Source organism: Cynoglossus semilaevis, chromosome 2 (genome assembly GCF_000523025.1).
Source record: "Cynoglossus semilaevis isolate Cse_v1.0 chromosome 2, Cse_v1.0, whole genome shotgun sequence".
In the NCBI taxonomy this organism is placed as follows: Eukaryota; Metazoa; Chordata; class Actinopteri; order Pleuronectiformes; family Cynoglossidae; genus Cynoglossus; species Cynoglossus semilaevis.
In genome coordinates this window covers 19457123-19480704 of record NC_024308.1, presented here as the reverse complement: position 1 = coordinate 19480704, position 23582 = coordinate 19457123, and the positions used below count along the sequence as shown (strand labels likewise).

The 23582-nt window shown below is 39.7% G+C and overlaps 3 protein-coding genes and 1 long non-coding RNA gene across 10 annotated transcripts in view; 1 reads left to right on the top strand and 3 right to left on the bottom strand.

Annotated features, from left to right (window-relative positions):
* The window catches only part of dtymk (deoxythymidylate kinase (thymidylate kinase)), a 3460-nt gene extending 2089 nt beyond the window's left edge, over positions 1-1371 (bottom strand). Inside the window, exons 1-2 of one of the 2 annotated variants that reach the window (XM_008307338.3) lie at positions 1106-1371; positions 893-1001 (exon numbers count right to left, since the gene is read on the bottom strand). In XM_008307338.3, the coding sequence (XP_008305560.1) occupies positions 893-1001; positions 1106-1235 (239 nt within the window). In that variant the 5' untranslated portion in view covers positions 1236-1371. The remainder of the gene's footprint in view (positions 1-892; positions 1002-1105) is intronic. The other variant, XM_008307339.3, reaches the window with a different exon arrangement.
* A 793-nt stretch (positions 1372-2164) lies between these two features.
* Positions 2165-7212, bottom strand: agxta (alanine--glyoxylate and serine--pyruvate aminotransferase a). Of its 5 annotated transcripts, XM_008307333.3 has the most exons (12): positions 7092-7212; positions 5722-5917; positions 4851-5043; positions 4309-4373; positions 4133-4233; positions 3571-3641; positions 3390-3474; positions 3212-3310; positions 3031-3100; positions 2733-2828; positions 2483-2611; positions 2165-2350 (listed from the first exon to the last, which is right to left on the bottom strand). In XM_008307333.3, the coding sequence occupies exons 2-12, from the start codon at positions 5878-5880 to the stop codon at positions 2243-2245; spliced, it is 1176 nt and encodes a 391-aa protein (XP_008305555.1). In that variant the 5' UTR covers positions 5881-5917; positions 7092-7212; the 3' UTR covers positions 2165-2242. The 5 variants fall into 5 exon arrangements, with proteins under 5 accessions (XP_008305555.1, XP_008305554.2, XP_024910074.1 ...); XM_008307332.3 differs by lacking the exon at positions 7092-7212 and having other exon boundaries at positions 5722-6053; XM_025054306.1 differs by lacking the exons at positions 2165-2350; positions 7092-7212 and adding an exon at positions 2353-2380 and having other exon boundaries at positions 2418-2611; positions 5722-6056.
* LOC112486799 (uncharacterized) lies at positions 6339-8921 on the top strand. The gene is made up of 3 exons (XR_003049284.1): positions 6339-6734; positions 7068-7211; positions 8813-8921. It is a non-coding gene; the product is annotated as an uncharacterized LOC112486799 (long non-coding RNA).
* Positions 8430-17547, bottom strand: LOC103376815 (allantoinase, mitochondrial). 2 transcript variants are annotated; one of them, XM_008307335.3, is made up of 12 exons: positions 17267-17406; positions 16777-16945; positions 16371-16522; positions 15537-15651; positions 15309-15455; positions 15157-15202; positions 12987-13080; positions 12702-12888; positions 11126-11264; positions 9903-10075; positions 9022-9054; positions 8430-8933 (listed from the first exon to the last, which is right to left on the bottom strand). In XM_008307335.3, the coding sequence occupies exons 2-12, from the start codon at positions 16867-16869 to the stop codon at positions 8796-8798; spliced, it is 1317 nt and encodes a 438-aa protein (XP_008305557.1). In that variant the 5' UTR covers positions 16870-16945; positions 17267-17406; the 3' UTR covers positions 8430-8795. The 2 variants fall into 2 exon arrangements, with proteins under 2 accessions (XP_008305557.1, XP_008305556.1); XM_008307334.3 differs by lacking the exon at positions 16777-16945 and having other exon boundaries at positions 17267-17547.
* Between the last annotated feature and the right edge of the window lie 6035 nt (positions 17548-23582).

Below are 23582 nucleotides of genomic sequence, written 5' to 3'. Positions count from 1 at the left end.
CCCCCCAACCCCCCACCGCAAATCGAAATACTATTGAGAACTTGATAACATGTATATTTCTATCTGTACAAACCACTGTATGAGTTGCTGCCACCTAGTGACTGGAGGCTTGTTATCATTCAAGCATTACAGCAGTGGTACACTTATGTCCATGTTCTATTGGAGGACTTTCACCTCATTTAGACCCCCCAGGGGGCCCGCCCCACTATTTGAGAAGTACTGCACTAAACTTCATTGCATTCTTGAGAATTGCAATTGCATGAAATAAGCTTTGTGATCTGTGAAGTTGCATTGTTATGTTTTGCCACTCATACTTTTATGTCCTTGTTTCAATGTCAATGTTCAGAAAAGATTTGTTCAGAAAAAGAAGCTTTATTTCTGCAACTGTTAAGTGATTATAAACATTTGCTTCTGAGGAGGGTGGATGTCAGAGCCCATCTAACAAATATTGCAGAACCCAGCTTGAAAATTAGCAAGTGCCCTAAAGGTGGTTAATGATTTTATGCAATATATTAAGTCAGTTTTTGCAAGTTGCTTAAGATGAAAAACCATATAATGTTTTTTTTTCTCTAAGTGATTGATAAGCCTTGAAACATCATTTTAAAAGAATAAATTTCTTCAAAGTGTCCAGCACTTATTAAAAACTGCTTTTTAAAGTAAGTAATAAAAAAAATTATTAGTAATAAGTTAATTAAATGCGCCCTCTTGTGGGTCCCCTAGTTACTTACAGTATTGGCCTTAATGCTATTTATCCTTTTAAGGAAAAATAATCTGAAGGACACAAAAGGGTGAAACGGCTAAATGACGTCCCACGTGACTAAGATGAAAAGTGTTGCCATTGGCGCCCCTTAAAAGGTAGATAAAGACAACGGTGTTTCCGGTTAGGTCTTACACTAGCTCCCAGCGGTTGGCAGAGAAGAGCAGGTGAACTGTGTGGTCCTCCAGGTCACTCTTCTTCTCCAGGTAAGAACTGATAAGCTGACCGATAGTCGTACTTCTGTCTGGGGGAAAAACAGATACAGCGTGACTTGTGTTCTACATTCTATGTAATGGCGGACACCTTACAAAGACCGTGGACGCCATAAAGTAGTGACCCAATGCTCACCCGGGAAGCGCATCATTTCTGCGGGTCTCCCGTTTTGCTGCAGCGCCTGTACCAGCTTCTTACATTGTGTAGTTTTACCAGCTCTGTCAACACCCTCCAATACGATTAGAGCTCCTCTCTTCCCTGCCATCACGTCAGTATATACGTAAGGTTGTGGATATTATCAAAATCAACAAGAACACAAATGCCCTTCCTGCTAAACAGAACGCCATGCAGCGTTTACCGCCTCATACTGAAACCTCAGCAAGGAAGTTGAAATACGCACTTCCGCTTGTGTCGTCTTTGAAGTTAACTTTATTGACACAAGACAATAGGGTTTGGCGTGTTATTTGCGTGGACGTTATTAAGTGTTGTCACACTTATTACGACAATGTCGACCTGAGCATTATAATTATCTCCAGGTCTCCTATAATGTCAACATTTGTTCCCTTTATTTTATTAATACGCTATTTCACTTCCTTACACACCGCGTTCGCACGTATCCTATCGACGCACCGCACGTCGAACCCCGGGTGACGCATGACGTAAATGATTATAGCATTATTGAAGCAGAATTAGATATTGCCATGTCATGTCTTATATAATTAACGCCAGCATGTGTTTAAATTTACAAATTTAAATAAACACAATACTTTTACTCACTAAAAGTATTGTGTTTATTTTAATTTAACCCGGTATTACGTCGACAGCGAAGGGTATAAAGTACATGCTGAAATATGAATCTATCAGGATAAAGATTTGGTAATGACTTAAATTCTGAGTGGCCAGTAGGAGGCGGAGTCGGACTTGGCTGCTCCTCTCAGAGCAGCACTCTCGTTTTCGAGTTCTACATTCATTCAGCTGCACGTTACTGCTGGAGTAACAGGGACCTGACGTTTCTCCCAATTTTCTTGACCTTTTTTTATAATATTACTGTCATAATATATATATACATAGTCTAATATTGCTAGATTTATCTTTCAATCTCTAACAATCAATTTCCTTCTGATCTCTCCCCAAGCCTATTTATTGTTCCGTGTGAATTTTGTATAGTTTTCAAACAGAAACAGACTACATAGGTTTACTACTTAACTTTTTATTTCATGTTGTTTGAATCACAAATTCAGGCTAATCTTTACACCAATATCCAACAATTTGTCACAGTTTGTTCTCGTGGCAGTTTCTTAAAGCATCTTTTAGTGCCGCCAGCACCATGTCAACTTTGCTCTTGCTGCTGTTACAACCCATCAGTCCCACACGCAACACCTGAAATGACCAAGAGTTTAAATAAGCCATGTTATATATCTTAATTCAACTCGTTTAAATAAGCCATGTTATATATCTTATATATCTAACTATTTCCGTACAGAAATGCATGTTTAAAAAAAAATGGTTTACCAAGCCAACCGATGGTCCAAGACCTCCAGAAATTTCAATATTATGTGTTTTCATAATAAAGCTTGTGATCTCCTTCCAGTCATATCCTTGAGGAGCAACCACTGTCGTCACAGTGGGCAGCCTTGCTTTCTGTAATGACCATTTAAACCACCCACAGTGGGCAGCCTTGCTTTCTGTAATCACACAATTACATTCATCCCTCATTGTAATTGTATCACTAAATGGTTGTACTTTTGATTTTTAAACTCACCTTTTCTTTAACAAAAAGTTTAAGACCCATGTTTTCCAGGCCAGCATGAAAATATTCAGCCACGTCCTGATGTCTTTCCCAGGATTTTTCCAGACCCTAACACGATCATGTTGTTTAATAATTGAACTGCCAGACTATTCAATGTACTGTAATGTACATTTGTTACATTGTGTAGAATTATAGGATTTATTGCTTTATTGGCGTTAAATTGCTTGATTTTTATATGACTAAATATGGCACCATATTCTTTCTATTACTATTACATTACTAAGTATTAGTATTACTAAACTGATCCTACCTCTTCAGCAAGAACAGCAAGACTCTCCCTCAGAGAGTAAAAAGCCGTTACTGGACCAGTGTGGTGATATCTTTAAAGATAGAAGAAAAAGGAAACCTGAGTGATTAACGGAATTTACATGTCACAAGTGAAACCTGAGAAAATGTAATTATTTCTGTCAGCGAGAAAACACGTGTCTCACACTCTGGAGGGCTTGTCGTCACATCCCCAGTAGTTCGCGAGCCACTTCAAATCCAGAAAGAAGGAAACAGGCTTGGTCTTTCGGTCGAATATTTTCTTGCTGTGGGAGATTCAGCCTTTAAAACACATTCGGTTCAATGTAATCCGTTACCTGTAAGTACAGCACTGACAGTTCTCACCATGCTCTCTCACTGAATGAGATGGGGGCTGTACCTGGGGGGGCGTTCAGAACCTTTTGAGAGCCAGTGTAGAGGATGTCTATTTCTTTTAATTAAAACACAAGAACATATGTTGGTGTAAATCTTCGACTATTATGTATATTACTAAGTGAAACAATTCCGCAAGGATTACACAGTAAACCTTGCTGATCCATGAAAAGCGGAGCTCCGCCGATGGACGCCACAGAGTCCACCAGGAACAGGCAGTCGTATCTGTGGACACCAATCAGAACTATTTTATAAGCAATATAAATATATATATATTAAAGTAGTCCTCACAGTTCAAAATCAAAGAAAACTCCAAAACTACAGTAGCTCTAGTAGAGTCAATTGAGTCGATTTTTGATCCTGACATTTTGACCAATATCAGACCGACGTCGATCCTGAGTGTCAGATCTAGACATCCCTACTCGTTCCTGTACTAATAACTAGGGATGTCTGACATTAACCTTTTGACGATACCCGATACACTTAATTTCCGATTCCAATATCAACCGATACCGATATTTGCAGCCATGTGTTATCCCGAAAAAAACCCCATAACGATTCTTAGAGATATAACATAATTATGGTAATCTCCCACTGATAATACGGATTGGCCGTAAACATGGGAAAACCTCACCACATATTTTCTCCTAACATTACAAGCGTATGAAGTCCACAAGAAGAAGTTGGACAAACAGGAAGTTGCTAATACATCTTACTTATGACACAGTTGTCCGATGCCATCTAAAGGATGCAGGACACCCGTGGAAGATTCCCCGTGTGCCAGGAAGAACAGGGCCGGTCTGTGTTTAGCCAAAACCTTTAACGTAACAACATTGGTAATAAAGAGATCATCAGCAAAAATGAACTAAAACTGTACGGGAAGCCATAATACCTGCTCGATTTCTGCGTTAGAGAGAAAGCGTCCAGGAGCAGCCACAATGGTGTTTACTTTGGCACCTGTTGATTTACACACGAGTGTGATCGTTCATCCATCTTATGAGTAAGTGACACAAAAGATGAGTAGATAAATATCTTTATATGGCTACATATGGAATTGGTGGGGTTTTTGTGTCTTGCGTGTGTTTAGAACGGGAGAGGAAGCTCAAGTTGGAGCTAATGTTGTTAGCCTGTAAGTACTGTACCACACAGTGAGCCAAAAAAGATCCATGTTTTTTTTTTGTTTTTTTTTTAGAAACAGTGTTGCCAGAGGTGGTGTGCAAGTGTTTGTTTAGTTTGGCAGGGTGTGTGCTAGACAAGAAGAGAAGCAGTCTATCAGGTGACAAGGCTGAGATGAATAAAATGTCTGAAAACTGTCGCAAAAAAAAATTATTTTATTTTATTACAAAAATGGATTGCTGCTGCTGACACAGTGTACTGGTCGCTGTAACATTACCATAACTGCTCGTCGTTGTTACTCCATCTATTATACTGTACCTATCCTCTCTGCCATGTCCGCCGCTCGTTCTCCCCATATGCCATTCACCGCTGTCACCACACTATCTCCAGGCTCCACCGAGTTAAAGATGGCACACTCCATGGCTGTATGTCCTGTTCCACTCACTGCTAAAGTCACGGCGTTGTTGGTCTGAAACATGTACTGGATTCCACTTTTAATGTCGTCCATTATCTGCAAGTGACAAATGTTTTGATTTTAATCAATGTATGCATACGCAATTTAAACCTCCCTTTTACTTCACACCTGGTTACATCTGTATGTGTGAGTGGGACTGTTTTTAATCACATACTAGGTTTAAGTCTGTGTGTGTGCGTGTGTGTACACAACATCCTGTGCCTGTTTGACCAGGACAGCAGATGTTAATGTTAAACTCTGTGACACAATAACTCACAATAACTGACTGTACCAAATAAAGGGAACTCAGCTCAGAATTAATATTCAACAAGTTTCTTATTCCTGCCAAACTTTTCCAAAGTATATAATTTATTTATATTATCATTATATTTCAGCCTTTTCCCTGCAATACCTATGTTTCCCCAATAGAAAATGACAAAAGCATTTTAGCATTTTAGCCTTTATGCATGACTTTTACATGTCATTTATCTTAGTTCACACGAACGCTCCATCTATCTACTCCTGCCCCGGCCCCCCTTGTTCAATTTTAGGACAATTGTGGCCTTGCGAGTAAAAAAAGTTTGCCCAGGCCTGAGCTAGCATTTACTGATATGCACACTACTGTGGGTCATTTTTTTTTTTTTTTTTTGTTAACCTGTCCGACAGCTAGAACCATGTTCAGTTGATATAGAAAATTATGTTTGAGATTTTGCAAAACCTCCTTACGCTACTCACCTCAAAAATCTCTGGATGCATGTGTCCGATGACAGGCTTGGCTCCAGCCTCCAGGATTCGAGGTGGACAATTGGATGGTCCAGGTCCGAACAAAAGACGACTGGGAACAGCCAAGGGCTTTTTCAGACGCTCCGGTGGCAGTACAGCAAGGGAAGCCATACTTGCAGCAGTGTGACGGTCACGGAGTGACAGAGAGCTGTCAAAAAGAAGGTTAAAGTCTCGTCTGTGCAGTGAACACCCCTTTAGTCTGGCCAGTGAGCTCCTCAGGCTGGAGTTCAACACGGTTAACAACATCCTCTCACGTCTGTCAACACTCAGCCACCCCAGAGTTCTGTCTCTGTTAGGACAAACAGCACATATGGGGGATGTGGACATGTCCTCAAACGTTAATTATTGACTCCCAGGGCAAAAAAAACAAAAAACCTAACTGCTCTAGTTGACCTAGATAAGATGGCTGAAATGCTAAAATGTCTTTTCTACATTTAAAAAATATTTTATAGCATATATATACATATTTGGAGTGTGGATTTTATAATAATGCTGGAGATGTTAAATTTAAAAACCATTTATAATAATGCTGGAGATGTTAAATTTAAATTTATTAATTTATTAATTTATTAAAAATGAAAATAATATCTGGTGTTTTATGAGGTTTTTTATTTTAAAATTGAGGCTTTAGGGCTGCAACAAAAATAACATTAATCACATTTATAGGCCTTTTGTCACACCCCGCTCTAGTCCAGTCTCCTCCTAGGTCAGTCAGTGTCACCTGCTGGCTCCATGATGATTGGCTGAAAGTTTCCACCTGTGCTCTGTCTGCTGCCAGTTCTCCTCTCCTGTCACGTTTAATTACTTTGGTTAAGAAACTCTGCTGCATGGACTTTACTAGATGCTTTTTAAGCTCCCATGGGCCACACAAAACGGCTTGACGGGCCGCATTTGTCCCCTGGGCCTTAAGTTTGACATATATGGTTTAAACCAACTTTCCTGACTGTGCCTTGGCCTAGTGTTCTGTAAGTTGTGGACTTGGTCCTGATTCATTTATCTTCTCAGCCCCGAAGAACAATTCAAAACTGTTGGCATGCTGCTTTTCATTTCTGTCAGTACTTCGGTTATAATGAATTATTTATTGTTTTTAAATTGTCGACTGTAACTTTCTCTTCTCAGTTGTAGTGCAAAAAATACATTTCAAAGAAACGTGACGAGTCACAAATCTACTCCACGCTAACGAGAATACGGGTCATGTCTTTTCACTTTTGAAGCGTAGCAAAGTACAGAATATGAAAGCTGTCCATTTTGACAATAGCTGGAAGTTAATTGTGCTTTTTATTTTTATTTTTTTGTAGGAAACCCATATTTGTTTGGTTTACCTTCGTATGTTCCGACGGAGTTCTTCCGTCTTCTCAATAAGTGCCGCTGACGTTGGAAGGACGTGCCTTCAGCAGCTCGTGTTTACGGAAGCTCGGTCGACCTGAATCCGGTGTATTCAGGTGAGTGCGAGCAGGAACGCCCTCCTCCTTCCGACTCATTTCACTAGCTTCCCTGAGCGACCGGTGGTGTTTATTGGTTTCAGAAAGAGCATCGTATTTCACTATTCATCCAACAGCATCACCTGGTAATGGTTCATATCCATCAGCATTATTTTTTTAATGACACCAACACAAATATGTGCTCCAGTGACGTGCAGTGAGGTTCATGGCTGGTGAGGCACTGACTTCTCTGGAGTCAGATTTACAATTGTAAGAACCAAAAACAGCATCGTATTTCACTATTCATCCAACAGCATCACCTGGTAATGGTTCATATCCATCAGCATTCTTTTTTTAATGACACCAACACAAACATATACACAGGAACAGATTTGTCCTACAAAGGACGTTTCCATCCATCCATCCAAATGGACAGAGCACCCTTCTTGTGTCTAAGCAATTCATATTTACTGTAAACAAATTAAACTATAGAGATGAGTGCAGCACAAATTTAAATTTGACCTTCAGGAAATATTTCTGTTATTTTTCCAACTTTAAATTCTGGTGCTTTAATCAAAGGCTGTCTATCAATTTGATAAGAAAATACTTTACAGATACTTTAATTTTTTCCTATTTACCCCCATCTTATTTTTAAAAAACAAACACCATTTTTTAGCCTTACTTTTACTTACAGATGGAGATGCACCGATCCTTCTCCACAAAAAGCTTTATGACTGTGTTGTAATAGTCTTCCTTATTATTAATATTTATTATAATTTCCTTATTTTTAAACATTAGCGTTGTGGACGCCAATGTTGAGTTTGCGTTTCTTATCCAATGCCAAATTGATCAGAGAATTTCCAATTTTCTTTTAAAGAAATCTGGCTTTGAATGTGCGTAAGTGATCTTTCATGTCCGCTGAGGCTTCTTTGTAAATGTTTCAGGTCACAGTATCCCTAGTTAGTCCAGACGTTTTCACACAATGAGAATAAAAAGCACGGAAAGCTGTAAAGGCGGTTTCTTTCAGGACAGCAACACAGCCAGTGTTTTCGTTTGTACCAGTACGTTTAAAAATAACGACTCTTCTGTCCCGTAGTTTGAAGCAAACCTTTTAGCTCCGGCGTGGGTCTTCCATCATTTATCATCTTCTGTTTGGACCGGAAGTCCAGTTTTGCAAAATGTTTTAGTCTTTAACATACAATCCATAGTGATAGTCAGATAAGGCAGAGCATAAAAAAACACTGTTCTTAGAGCTTTTATTCACAGACACAGTTTAACTATCAAATTTGAAATTCTTACTTATTGTTTCTGTTTTTGTTAATCCTCTTTCCTTCATCTTTATTTCTCTCCTTTTCTTTCTGGATTCTTCATGGATCCCTAACCTTTAATATTCTATCAGTTGCACGAATTATGATCCAATGCGGACACTAACTTTTAAGAAATGGCTTAAAAAGTGATCATCAACTGGCGGCCCACTAAACTATCCAATCTGTTCAGGAATTGGATTTTAAAATAAACATCATCAACATCATAAACAAACATCATTTTTTGAGCGTCCGGTCCCCAAGGTGTCTCTCCAACAACAAGTAGTTTTTGACCCCTGTCTTAAATTTTCCTTGCAGGGATGAGGATAGACTTTCCCAGAGGTTCGGTACAAAAGACTCCGTCTCTGTACACCAGCTGTCCTCTGAGAACGGTGGCGTGCACCAGTCCTCGCAACGTGATGCCAAGGTAGGGAGTAACCTGACAATGACAAGACAGGACAAATCCATTAACTTTGTGCTGCAGAGCCTCTCTGTTTGCTTATGACTTTGTTTTGTTATTTTTTTACCTTGTTTTTATGATGTATGTCTGCTTCATGAATCTGTGAAGAACAGCAGGAGATTAGATAAGGCAGAGTGAGTGGCTATGGGGATTGGCAGGGGTTTTTTCAATATCCTTGTGCAGTGCGGCGTAGCCTGGATTTTATTTGTGAATGTAAGTTTGCGAAAAGCAGTTGGAAAGGTGATCCTGTGTATAGCTTACAACGGAACATCAAAAAGTTTAGATGTTAGAATTTGAAATTGTCTGCTTTTTAATGGCTCAAACATGTTAAGACAAGTCTCACTGTATCTTTCGAGCGTTAAGATGTGCAATCAATGAACAATCTTCATTTTCAGTCTAAAGACCAAGACATGCCCTAGAATACTTTTACATAAAGAAAAGTTTAAATTAAGTTTTTTACTTTTACTCGAGTACATTTACAATTGGGTACTTTTACTTTTACAAAAGAAGCAAAATAAAGATTTCATCAAAGAGATCATCAAGTTAAAATCGATGATTTCCTGCCTCTGGAACCTTTAAAACCTTAAAAATCTTTGTTTATTTGGACGTTACAGAATAACAATAAGTTTGAGGATGCCGGTTGCACTAATGCAGTCCTCCTCACGATTACTCTACCTCATAAACATCTTGTTATATAACTGTTATTTACATCAATTGTAATTTGTAAAGTGTTCTTTTTAACATGGAGACGTTTCCCATTTTGGTTTTATTTGCCATCTATGGAAACTCACTCCGTGTCCCTTACTCTCTTTCATAGTTTTCTTAAAACCCAGACAGCCTTTACCATGATGAGAATTATTAATTGGCACATTTCAATATGGAAGATCTTGCCCCATACGTGGCAACACACATACTCTTTTTATAAACCGTAGTGACACAAGCTGTTACCTTGAACTCTCTCTCTGGGTCCCATATCACAAGATCAGCATCATAGCCGGGTTGGATGCTTCCTTTCTGCTGGTCGAGGCTGCACAGCCGAACTGTTTCCTGGCTGAGAAGCCTCACCACATCTGCCAGCTGAAAACCTTTCTGGGTGGCTGAAGTCCAAAACAGTGGTAAACCTGGACAAGAGGGAATAAAGACAGTAATTGGGAAATCATTTCACATCTAAACTTTGGCCTACATAGTTTTATGTAAGCCTTCTTTCTTGTTTAAAGTTCATGGCGTTAATAATTTTCTTGCACTCTGAACTGGAACATAGCCTTTGGTTACTGTTTTAAGCCTTGGCCAGATTTCAAAACGATCCTACTTTTAGCTGATGGGAGATAAATGTTGTTGTGATCTACTGCTGCAGTATGGAAGGTTTGTGCCCCTTAGTAAAAACAGAAGAATTTGAAACGCGTTTAACGTAACTGACAACTGACATCATATACAGTATAATGCTGATTTCTCTATACGCGAGTGCCCTCTAGCGGCTGTCAGTGTGAAAATAAAGAACATGTCAGTTTTCAGTGGTACAGGAGTAGCAGGCACTGGTACACAAGCCTAGAGTGCCCTCTAGTGGCTATCAGTGTGAAAATAACATGTGAAATAATACATTATAAATTAATAATAATATATAATAATAATAATAATAATAATATTTTTACAATATATATTATATTTTAAGTCGCACCTGAGTATAAGTTGAAAACCCATCCAAAGGATGAAAAAGAAGGCAACTTATAGTCCGGAAAATACAGTAGTTGAATTATGAAAATACTATCCACTTGCCATTAATATTTAAAAGTAATATTAAAGAAAACGTTTTGGGGAACTGTAGTAACTAATATGTATAGCATGTGACGTAAATATAGTTATTAAGATATAAAGTGTTATATATACATATATAATAATATTGACTATGTAGGCCTATGTTAAACTCCAACTATTGACTGCTTAATTATTTTTATGTACAAACTAGCATTACAGTACATATATTTATCTGACCAATAAGAAGCACAAAACTTGGTCGTCCACCCCTTCCACCATTATTGTGTCTGAACTGTAAGTTAACATAAAGCTCAAAATAGTACAAACACCATTGTGGGAGAGGAGAAGTTGTCGGCGCTACAAGGGTAAATAAATTACTGTTGTTGTTGTAATTAGAACAAATTTAACGAAATAGTTACCAAATTGTAACGAGGAGATTCCTCCCCATGCCTTAGTGAAGTCTCCACTCCCCAGGTTCTTTAGGTCGGGGGTGCAGGGTGAGTGGTCGGATACCACCATGTCGATCTGACCATCTTTAAGTGCTGACCACAACTTTGCCTAAAAGGGGAAAAATCAATCATAGAAGTAAACGGTTATAACCAATGCATTATGGCTAAATTTGGAAACTGCAAAACAGTTTAAAAATGAGTGGTTTTTTTGCAAATTCATATGGTTCCTCAAAATTAAATGTAATGCGGGAAGTCGTGGTCCAGCAGGCTTTAAGTATCATCGTAGTGCGGATATAAATAAAGGGCCCAATTATCTAGTGCAGATCTCATAGAACTCATTATAAATGTTCACATAGGCATATGGGCACATTGAAATATACTCTGCGCTAATAGCTTCTGCGATGACCTTTGTCCCAGTCTCCTGCATGCAGGAACAGAGAAGCTGTTGAACTTTCTTGTCTTGTCGCCTTGTGACGGATACGTCTGGCTAATGTCCTCTGAAATACATTAGTGTAATGTGTTGTCGTTAGCATACCGCGCCAAAGCCCAACAATGCCCCAGAACGATCAAAAATGGGAATGACTTAACCCGACTAAATTTCTGTGGCGTGCGGATCGTCTTCCACATTCCTTTCCATCGCACTAGGATGCAATGCCTCCTTGATTGACAAGTCGGTACTACCATCAGTGCATCCACTCAGGTGTACTCATTGGGCGACCACAATGAACCGGTAATGTGTCTTGGTCGACATGACTTTGTAACCTTGCATGGACTCTGATTGGAGGATTTAACGAGAGTGGAATCAAACCTCTTAGTCTTCATCTGGGTTTCAGAGAGCATGACCGGATGGCTGCGAGACATTGAATCAATTTTTGGTGACGCGCCATTTCCGGTGGTCCCTCGTTTATCGCGGTAGATTCCAAGGCCTGCCCGCGAGAACTGAATTTTCTGCGAAGTAGCGACACCAGTAAAATGATGACGAGAAAGGTGATGATGACTTTTACTGCGCGGCCGATGATTGATTTTACGTCTCTTCAGAGGGTGGTGCCATTTCTTGGGGGCACCTCTTCCACAATTTCCGAAGGTGTATCCGTCGTAGTAGCAGGAACTGGCTCTTTTTTTTTTTTTTTTTGGGGGGGGGAAAAAAACCAAAGTGGTGAACCGGGGAACAATGAACCACGAAATAGCGAGGGACTACTGTAATCCCAATCCCCAATTTGAAGGGAACAGTGGTACACGACAGATATGAGATTGACAGAGGTGGCATGTTTAAAGCGTCTTTAAAGCAGGAAGAGGAGGAGGTTTTGTTGTTATAGTTGTGTTTACCAAAAGGAAACTTCAGATCAGAAAATATTTTGCCTATAGACAATGTGTCAAGATTAGTTAGGTCTGCACTGCAAGTAGTGGCTAAGACTTGTTTCTGGAGAGAGAAAGGGCTCTCCCTGAAGCTAAACAATCAGCAGAATTTTAAATCCCTTATACAAATATAACGTTTTTAACTGCAGCCCAATCGTTAGAAAAATATTGATCATAATGTTTCCCCAACCTGGTTAGCAGCTCCCCTGATTGGGGGGCAGCACTTGAACTGCGTGGCCCCTGCCGGAATGTTCTCGGCACACAGGTTGAGGTAGTGGTGAGTGGTCTCCACCGTTAGCAGGGCTCCGGCCTGACGCGCCTTTTGGATCATCTTCAGTGGCTTTGCTGCTGCCAAGTGAACAATGTGGCAACGCACCCTACAGCAGCAGCAGCAGCAGCAAGCAAGAGAAACAAAGGTTCCTTATTGTGGAAACAGACAAAAGAAAACATGAAACCCAGAGTGATTCAATCATACTTGTACTGCAGGCAGAGATCTATTATTGTTTGAATTGCCTCCATCTCCATGACATCTGGCCTGGACTGCAAAAAGGTTGTGTATTGACACGGATCTAAAAGAGAAAGATCAGATCAAGAAAATTATTACGTCCTAAGAAGCAGAGGTGTGGACTCGAGTCACACGACTTGGACTCGAGTCAGACTCGAGTCATCAATTTGATGACTTTAGACTCGACTTGAGAAAATGTAAAGAGACTTGCAACTCGACTTGGACTTTAACGTCAGTGACTCGTGACTTCACTTGGACTTGAGCCCTTTGACTCGACGTGACTTGATACTTTTTCCAAAACCCAAATTGATCTGTGTTAATATATGATTGTATTGTTTAAAAGGACTAGAAAGGACTCAAAACAGAAACGGCAGGACTTGGGAATTGATTTGACACTTTTCCGTCTCGACTTGGACTCGACTCGACTCGGACTTTGCCCGTCTTGACTTGAGACTTGACTCGGACTTGAGTGCAAAGACTTGAGACTTACTTGTGACTTGCAAAGCAACGACTCGGTCCCACCTCTGCTAAGAAGTAAATGCTAGTGGCGCTTTGGCCCGGAGGCAATGTCTCTGTCATTGGTGTGGAACCCCAGGGTTCACCTCCTGGGCGAGATAGAATCCCAGTTAGGGCGGTTGGTACCTTCCAGTGGACTCGCCACTCGCAGGATTGTTTATTATTTTGTTTAAAAGGACTAGAAAAGATCTAAAAGATCTTGCAGTGTGATTTGGGTGGCGGTCATGGAGACTGCTGACCCCGTGACCCGGTAACGGATAGGCGGATGAAAATGGATGGATGGATGGATGGAAGTAAATGCTAAGGCACTCAAAATGAATGCAAAAATTGTGCTAATTTATTTGTGAAATTAATCGCACTTTTTTTTTTACTACATTTAAACAGCAGAATAATGCATTGTATATCCAAGAATTGCATTATCCATCCACTTATAGATGCTCAGGACACATTTTTACTAGCAAAAAATGGTTTTGTTTTCCGAAGCAGCTTGAGCAAAGTAAACGTCTCAACGCCCAGCCTGTGTTTGTGGAGGCTTTAACCCTCCTACTTTGGGTCGAAGGACAACAAAAGGGTTAACATTCACAGTAATGACTCAGATCCACTAACATTATGAAGCAAGCCAGTTGTATTTTTTGCAGATATCTCCATTTTTGGGTTAGTTTTTCTTGTTATTTGTCTTTCTGTCCTAACAGAAAAAAAAAAAATCATATGGTCTAAACAGAATGTTGTGATGATCCAATCCACTGATTGTGCTTGAACTGTGTCACAATCCAAGTACATTACTTGGATGTGGGAATAAATCAGCGCAGGTGAGAAATGATACAGGCTGTGATGGATGCGGAGAAGAGCATTTTCTTTGATTTATGATTATTTTGTTAATTAAGGTATTTTATCTTAATAAGAAATAACATATAACTCTTTTATTTTCTTTAATTTTAAATCACCAACACTATTAAGTTATTGATTTTTGTTTAAAAAAAGTGAATTTTACATTTTTTATGCCATATAGTTTATTTATGTAAAACCAAGTTAGTATTTTTAAACTGTCAACAGCTTTTCTTTTTTTATTATTTAAAAAAAAAGAGAATTAATGATTCAGTTAAATATTTTTGTATTTCAAACATTTAATGATTATATGTTCAGGTAAATGTGACTCAGTGTCTGCAAAACATTTGTCTGCCACACCTCCAGAGAGAAGTTTGTAGATTTGTGATGTTTTTGACGTCTATATTCACCAACAATGTCACAAATATTGTACTAAAATAATTATTTCTGTCTGGTGTTGACAACTAAAAGGGCTTAGTGCAGGCATGGGCAAACAAAGGCACAGGGGCAGGCTGCAGCCCGTTCAGTTTTTTAATCCTGCCCGCCAAACTTGTCAAAATTATATATAATTTATTTATATTATTATTACTTCTGCCTTTTCTATGCAGTACCCATGGCGTCGAGAAAATGCTTTAAGCATTTTAACATTTTAGCCTTTATGCATGACTTTTACATGTCATTTATCTTAGTTCACATGAGCGCTCCATTTATCTGCCCCCCCGTTCAATTTTAGGACAATTGTGGCCCACGACTCAAAACGTTTGCCCACGCCTGGTGTAGAAGATAAAAAGACTCTTACCAGCTAATTCAGGGGTTTCCTGGTGACATTCTAATTCTGCGTGAAACTGTAGTAAAAAAAAAAAAAAAAAAAAAAATTAGTTGGTCGCTTTTCATTTAACTACACGTCATTATCATAGTAACCGACATTAAAAGCTATGGTTGGGCAGTTACCAGCAAAACGCTTCCTGTTCCTTGTAGCATCTTCATAGCTGCGTGGAGATCACTGAGAGTCACATGAGGAAACTCCTCCACGCCGCTGTGGATGAGGAAACATTTGAAACCCGCCACTCCAGCGTTGAGCAGGGGTCGCAGCTCATGCTGTAAAAGAATCAGTGCAGTGTTTGAATATCATTTTGGAGACCCGGGCTAAACTACACATTTTTTGTTGCGCGCAATTACCTGGTTGCCTGGAATGACACCTCCCCAGAACGCGGTGTCGACAAAACATTTCCCTGCCGCTTCCCGCAACTTCTCATGAAAGTTATGAAGCGTGGTGGTCGGTGGGATACTGTTTCTGAAAGATTGAAAGCAAACGAATAAATCGGATATGTAAACATATATACATATAGTATAGTATACATAATTATACGAACAACGAATAAATCGGATATGTAAACATATACACATATAGTATAGTATACGTAATTATACGAACAGTTCTTTGGCTGTGTGGTGTCTTCTTAACAACCAGGGTTTCTGCTAAACCTCATCCTAGATGCCGTAGTACGAACTATACTCAACACTGATATTTGACTGCAAATATAGTAACCCAGGCAGTAAGTACTCTTTATATCCTTTCCAGAGCTGTCATTGTATAAGGTTACAGGCTCATTGTGGAAATCCTTATTACTAGAATAAAAATTGGGGTCCGTCTGTGAACACCGACTTATCACACAGATAACAAAACTGTCTGCATCATATCATACCACCAGGGTATTATATTGTGCCATACAATAAACTAATCTGAACTTTCTTGAAATCTTAAAGGCATGCGAAAATACAGTGAACACAGCCTTTAGCTTCTAATAGCAAGTAGCATGCGTAGCATGTTCTGTTCTCACTTAAAAGTCTTTTTTTTTTTTTTTTAGTTTGTTTTCTTACAAATTAATTTATGTGTGAAAGCGGAAAGTGAACTAACGAAATGTGACCTGCGGTGCAGTTGTTTTGTTTGACTAGTCCTAGGATCAATTGGCTATGCTAATTCAGGTTAAATACAAGAGCCCGTTTGCCTACAGTGGCATGTCTACAATCGTCGTCACGCCTCCAGCTGCGGCAGCCCTGGTTGCAGTCCAGAAACCCTCCCAAGAGGTCCGACCGGGTTCATTCACATGAACGTGGCAATCCACGATACCGGGCATCACTACACTGTCCCCCATGTCCAACACCTGAAATCAGGCAACAATTGAATCATTTTAAAGTGAGATTACACAGCCGGTCGACATGTTTGAGAATGGAAGTTCAAAGGTTAACGTATGATGGGGAAAAACTCTAAAACCACACTTTACCTGACACTTGAACCTATTATTTAATGGTTTAAATGGATTGCTCCACCTGACTGAATATTAGTTATGCTTGAAATATGCTTAAAAATATAAGTTTTATTTTAACCCTCCTGTTGTCCTTTGCGTTTTGTACACACCCGGTGTCCCCGCAACAGGTTTGCATCTTGTCCTAGAATTAGAGTACGAGGGAAAAGCCGCAACTGCATGTTTGCATTAGCCACCATTGTCATGACGTTTGCACAGTTCAAGGGTCACTTGGGCTCCTCCGGCCGGTGCGACATTCTTTTTACACCTATCGTCTGTTAGCTTCAAAGAACACAAAAATGTATTAAGATAAATAGGGTTTACAGGATAAAGCAATAGATCAGTCATGAATAGATTAAATAAACAACAAACAAAGACCTTAAGAAGTCCAGAAGACAAGTGTCGTTGACAGATAGGAGGATTGCAGACTGGGCAGCATGTGTACTGTTAGTGACGCGAACTATTACTTAAAGACGTTTTAAAACGTGTTAAAACACATCCGACTGCATGCTCAAACTAAACTAATATGTGCTTCTAGTCGAGTCTAATTCTTATCACAACTGAAGCGGGAAAAATACACACACAGCGTTCAAGCCTTCTTACCTCAAAGCCACCCTCGTCAGGGTCTTCGCCGTCTGGGAGAATTTTATGGATTCTTCCATCCTTGATCGTAACAACAGCAGGACAGACCTTGTTGCCTAACACAACCCTCTGACTCCTCACAGCGCTCACCGGGGACCCCACCTCCATGTCAATGGTTTGTGGGCGCAAGGTGACAACAGCAGCTTGTCTTTATCACCGTGTACTGTAAGGACTGGGATCTTGTTGAGGGAGCCTCTTTATGTTATATGGCTCCACCTTCAGATGATTGTATTTGTCTTCTGGTTGGTTCCCTGACTGATTATTCAGGTCCTTCTATACTGTTCTTTGTAACTGTAGTAAGGGACGTCAGATGAGCATAGCACTGACCCGTCTCTTAAAGCTGCACATTGCTCACTTTGGTGATTGATTGTCTTCTGGTTGGTTCCCTGACTGATTGTTCAGGTCTCTTAAAGCTGCCTATTGCTCACTTTGGTGATGGGTTAAAAGCAGAGGCTCAGTGTCCGTTGTATCCGTGTCCGTGTTACAATGACAATATAGAGCATAAATAAACACCCGGACAGAAGATAGTGACTATTAAAATAGTTTTGTCTGCATATGGCTGTATATGAACGTGAACGTTTTTTACAGATTTTCACACCACTGCACACAATGCACAGTGAGTTGTCACAGGGAGCTTGAGAAGGGACATTCACTGTACTGTACTTTGTACTTTATTTATTCATGCTTGAACGATTGAACAAGTCTCCAGTCACTAGGTGGCAGCATTGCAGCTCATTTTATTAATCTATTTATACAATCAGGGGATTGTATGTAGAACTCTTGGTGCCCGAAACTCATACATTGGTTTATATAGACAAATTCATCAATATTACCTTGGGGCTTAGAATGGTAGAAAATAATTGAGAAACACTGCAGGGGCCACTTAACATCCTTAACCACCAGGCCACTACTGCTCCACTATATCAGTATCAGAAATTGTGGAAAGTGTTTGGACAATATCGCCATATCTGATATCGGCGAAAGGTTCATATCAGACATCCCTAATTATAATAATTACTTATATTATTGATATAATTATAAAATTATTTTTCTGTAATAATATTCAGTGTGCTTCTTAATGTGTCGTAGGATAAAGATGGAACAACCTTTGAAGCCAGCGAGACTTCAAAGGTTGTTCTCGGCGAGAAACTCGAGGTGATGTAAAGAAAGGGGTCAAACTTTTGAAAAATTGAAATGCTAGTGTAGTGTAGTTATTCAACCACTCCACTGGGACCCTGCGTATATATGTACATTAGTGGTAATTTACATCGCCTGTTAAAGTAGATGTCTACTATATTGTGGTACAATTATACAGGCCTGGCAGTGCAAAATGTGGTGCCAGCGGTGCACGAGCTGGCACTAGGGGGCGTGTGTGAGAGGAAACGATGTGTAAATAAACGCTGTTTTTGGAACCGCCGGCGCGGTGTAGACACTGTCTGGGCCAGTTCGATGGCCACTGTGTTTGTTCAAAACTCAGACAGACGGGTACATTTGTAGACAGGGGGAAAAGTCTCATCGGTATTTAATGGCAAACAAGGGTGAGTTCAGGGGTGACGAGTCCAAACCCAAAGGTAAAGACAAACAGGAGGCCGAACGGGAGGTCACTACAGTGAATGTTGCAATGAACAAAATAACAAAGTACAAGAATATGTATATGAGCAAAGTAATGCTACTTGGGACTGAATTATGAGTCAGAATATTCACTTATCTGATGAATTAAAAAGAAAAGCTAAGGACAGAGATATTAAGCAGTTAAGCATACATGTTTGTGTCTTGTAAGAAAGTATTGCATATTATATAGAGCCTCTTATGATATATCGGGTATACCGAGTTAATCGAGTTAAAAGCAATATCTAACAGTGACTAATTGTGACTATTGTACTAACAATGTTTTTTTCTCTCTCTCTTTTCATGTTAACCTTAATACTAAAATCAAACACAGTTGATCCAAAGAACAATTAGAGCCTTACAGTCAAAACTAATGATGTCTGCTGGCATAGCAACCAGAGAGTCAAACCAGGTTGTTCAAAGAGACCTGATTATCCAGTGTGTGTGTGTATGTGTGTGCGTTGGTGGCTGTGTTTTAGTTTGTTTATTTCCGAGATCTGCGCTGTATTCCGAGAGCTGTATCTGAAAGGCTTGGTTTATAAATTACATAAATCCAAAGTAGCTTTTTCTGAAATTGTTTTTTTTTTGTTGTTGTTGTTATTTTATACACATTTCTGACACACCGAGGGGGGGGATTTTTGACGAGCTTCTGGTGTGCTTTCCTACCATTTACTGCGATGTGTGTTGACATGCGTAAGAACCAACCCAACACACAGGTCTGCCCACTGCATTGCCATAATTAGTTTGAATTTGAATGTCAAATAGCCCTCTGAAATTGTCAGCAATAAGGTAGAATAATAAGTAGAATTACCCAAAACATTTTTTTTCCCCAAATGCTTTATTGTCAGCCCCGCCTCTTTGTCACCATTTACAGTAGTAACCCTGCTCTACGCCGCCGCAATAACAACGATGGCGGAAACCATGCTACTTCTGACCGTGCTGGAGAAGTTAATTCGTCGTACTTCAGTCCATGTTTACGCGTGCTGACCAATTTAAAACACATAGTGAAGTAAAACCCAGTTCTGGCCACAAAAAGGATGGCTCATGGAACCGGAAGTGGCCAGCAAACCGCCTATTAATGGCCACTGATCTACACCATTGGGCAAACCTTTAGACTGGTGGCCCACAATTGTCCTAAAATTGAACAGGGGGGGGCGGATCAGGAGCCGATAGATCGAGCGTTTGTGTGAACTAAGATAAATGACGTGTAAAAGTCATGCATAAAGGCTGAAATGCTTGAGTGCTTTAATCACTTCCTACGCTTTCTATTGGAGAAACTTGGGTATTACCAGGAAAAGTCAGAAGTAAAATCATAATATAAATAAATGATATCGAAGTAAAATCATAATATAAATAAATGAGCCGGCGAGCCGGATTAAAAAGCTGAACGGACCACATCTGGCCCCCGGGCCTTAGTTTGCCCATGCCTGGTCTCAATCATATTTTGTAGTATAAGTCTCCCCCGGGCCTTAGTTTGCCCATGCGTGGTCTCAATCATATTTAGTAGTATAATTCCCTGTTTTAAAATGTTCTTAAAAGAGGAAAAAAAGTAAAAAAGTCACTTATTTTTTAGTTCGTTTGGCTGTTTCTTTGCTTCGTAACCATTGCCCGTGCCATGAAACAAAGACTTTGTGATTTTAAGTTAATGAATTGTTGCCTTTGTTGTAAAATGTCCTGCCCATTCACATATGAATGCAGCACCAAGGGTACGTATGGTAACCCTGCTTCACAAGGTTAATGTTTAAAAAAACTGTAAAACTCCATCTCACTGCGGTTGTGAGGGCAAATCTCAACCAGGCTAGCCCAACAAATACATACTGTACAAAGATGGCTTTTGCGGCAATTTAGTTTTCTTTAGTGACGATCATTTGAATGCATGACGTATATATCAGAAGGCTTTGTTCATTTATTATGATTATGATCAGCAAAACAGATCAGAGTCATAATAAATCAATATAATCATAAATAAAACATCAAGTTAGTTCAAAGGATGCATGTGTGTCTGTGTGTGTGTGAGTGTGTGTTGATCCTCTTACGTTGATGGTTATATAAACATACTTGGTATCAAATTTCAGAAATCAAAGGGATTGTTGCCATGGGAATCCTGCAGGGAGCTCCCACCAATGGGCTTTGGCAATTTGTTACCGTAAGAAACTTAGCTTGTTGCCTAGGAGACTGAATTCTGCTGCTGTTGCCGCTCAGGTTGTACAGAAGATAAAACACTGAGTAATAGAATGTTTACACACGCGCGTGCGCACTCTCTGCGAGGAACGTTGATCTCTCAATTGAATGTTCGATATCAGCCTGTGTGTATGATTTGTGGTAAAGTAGTATTTTTTTTTTCCCCACTGTAAACTATAGCCTAGTACTAAATAGTAAATTGACTTTTTACTGCATAGATTTAACAAGATACTTTAGTCCATACAGGCAGGGAATCTTTGCTGCAGTCGATGCAGATTAGTTGGTTCCTCTTTTAACATATCTGACAGTAGCATTTTTGAAAGAAAAAAAAAAGGCGGGAAATTGTGGAAAATGAAAGACCAGTAACTTTCTCGTCTCATTCATGAACCCAGAGTGTGGTGATAACGAGAAAGACACAGATATCTAAATGTACCACAACACCAATACTTTAAAAAATTTAAAAAAGTCTGTTGTGACCTGTAAATATTTATTAACTGATTTGATAGAAAAGTAAAAGGAATTCTAGCACTTCTGGTTCAAATTCAAAGAGCAATAGCAACGTCGGTCTGATTTGATCCTACGCCGTAAATAATTCTCATTTTACGCAGTAAAACGGTAACATGTGATTTTGACTACAAATTTTGTGTTTTAGGTTTGTGCGCTAAAGCATGATCATAGAGGATTGTATTATGGAAACACCAGAATTCCAAATTTGAGGAGTAAAATATGAGTGAGTGGCGCTTTGGCCCAGAGGCAATGTCTCGAGATCGAATCCCGGTTAGGGCGGTTGGTACCTTCCAGTGGACTCACCACCCGCAGGAAGGTTCAGTGGGGTTGGTCCGGTGCAGTGTGATTTGGGTGGAGGTCATGGAGACTGCTGCCCCTGTGACCTGGTAACGGATAAGCGGATGAAAATGGATGGATGGATGGATGGAATATGAGTGAAAGAAGTATCCCAAAATACTGTGAATTATTGATTCGATAGACATACGAAGATGCAAATGACCACGTATTCCACAAGGACATCACCTAAGCTCTCTAACAGCAGTGAAATGCTGAGTAAAATATAAAGGGTTAAAAAACAATTTAAACACTATACACTTGAATTATTTTTCAGCTCAATTCCGATGAGAGTGGAAACCCATGAAGAACAGTGATGATCAGCTGCGGCCCTCTGTAGAAAAATTGCTCCGGATGAGTCAAGATTATATTTAGATGGTGAGAATCACGTGAGGGGTGTGTTCGTTACTCAGCTCCACTTTTTTTTTCTTTTTCCCCCCTTCTTTTATTGACACGAGGAAGATGTAGGAAACTTGCGGATGTGTGAACTTGGTGTTGCCAATTTTTTTTACAAGTGGTGGTTAAATGTGAACTTGGTGTTGCCAATTTTTTTTTTTTACAAAAAAGGCTGGATCAGTGGTGGTTAAGGAAACGGACTTGCATCCAGAAGGTTGCAGTACTCGAGTCCACCAGCTGCCAGGTTGTCACTGAGGTTCACTGAGCATGGCTTCAGCTGCCCACTGTTCACTATGGCTGTACCGTTTTTTTCCGGACTATAAGTCGCACCTGCACAAAAAAGGATAATGAAGAAAAAGAAAAAAAACATACATAAGTCGCTCCGGAGTATAACTCACATCAGTGCCCTCTAGTGGCTGTCAGTGAGAAAATAACGAACATGTAAATTTTCAGTGGTACAGGAGTAGCAGATACTGGTACACAAGCTTAGAGTGCCCTCTAGTGGTTCAGTGTGAAAATAACAAACATTCTAAATGATATATTTTAATATACAAGTCCACCTGAGTAAAAGTCGCAAACCCAGCCAAAGAATGGGAAAAAAAGTGCGACTTATACTCCGGAAAATTTGGTAGGTTAAAGGCAGAGGTCAAGTCATTCACTTTCATTCATTTCTTTTCATTAGTAGTAGTGTTCTTTTTTCTTCTTCTTCTTCTTCCTACACTAATTTGCTGTGTTTTACAGTTTTTACAGTAACGGTTGACAAACTGTTCTTCTCTCTGTCGCTCTCTCTCTCTCTCTCTCCTTCTTTGTCTTTCTCTCTCTCTCTCTCTGTGTCTCTCATCTAAATCGAGCCCTCACACCAAGTCCTTCTCCTACACTCTGACACTCTGTCGCGCTCACTGTCCCTCGCTTTTTCCAATGTTTTCTAATAATTATATAAAATATTATTATTTTATATTATTGATATATTTGTTTATATCTATGTTTTTGATATTTAGAGAGTGGGCAATTTTCATTTCATTATTTAATAGTACATGTCTGGGGCGCTGGAACAAATGAATAATGGTTTTTAGTCATTTTTAATGGGCGAAATGCCACCGAGATACGGGTTGGTCAACAAACGAGCGCTGTTGTGGAACGGGTTAAACGTTGTATCTTGAAGCCCATCCTGGTATTCTCCACTACAACCACATTTTATAGCATTCCGTTGTCGAGTGTTTCTCAAAGGCACCTTGACAGCAAAGGAGTAGAG

Coding starts and splice junctions, on each gene's coding strand:
- agxta (XM_008307332.3), bottom strand. CDS start 6,015: ATGTTGTTAACCGTGTTGAACTCCAGCCTGAGGAGCTCACTGGCCAGA. Junction 4,374..4,850: donor GGACATGGCAGAGAGGATAG/GTACAGTATAAT, acceptor GTAAATCAACAG/GTGCCAAAGTAAACACCATT. Junction 3,311..3,389: donor TCATTCAGTGAGAGAGCATG/GTGAGAACTGTC, acceptor AATCTCCCACAG/CAAGAAAATATTCGACCGAA.
- LOC103376815 (XM_008307334.3), bottom strand. CDS start 17,413: ATGGAGGTGGGGTCCCCGGTGAGCGCTGTGAGGAGTCAGAGGGTTGTG. Junction 15,203..15,308: donor GAACAGGAAGCGTTTTGCTG/GTAACTGCCCAA, acceptor TTTTTACTACAG/TTTCACGCAGAATTAGAATG. Junction 10,076..11,125: donor AATCTCCTCGTTACAATTTG/GTAACTATTTCG, acceptor CCTCTTGTCCAG/GTTTACCACTGTTTTGGACT.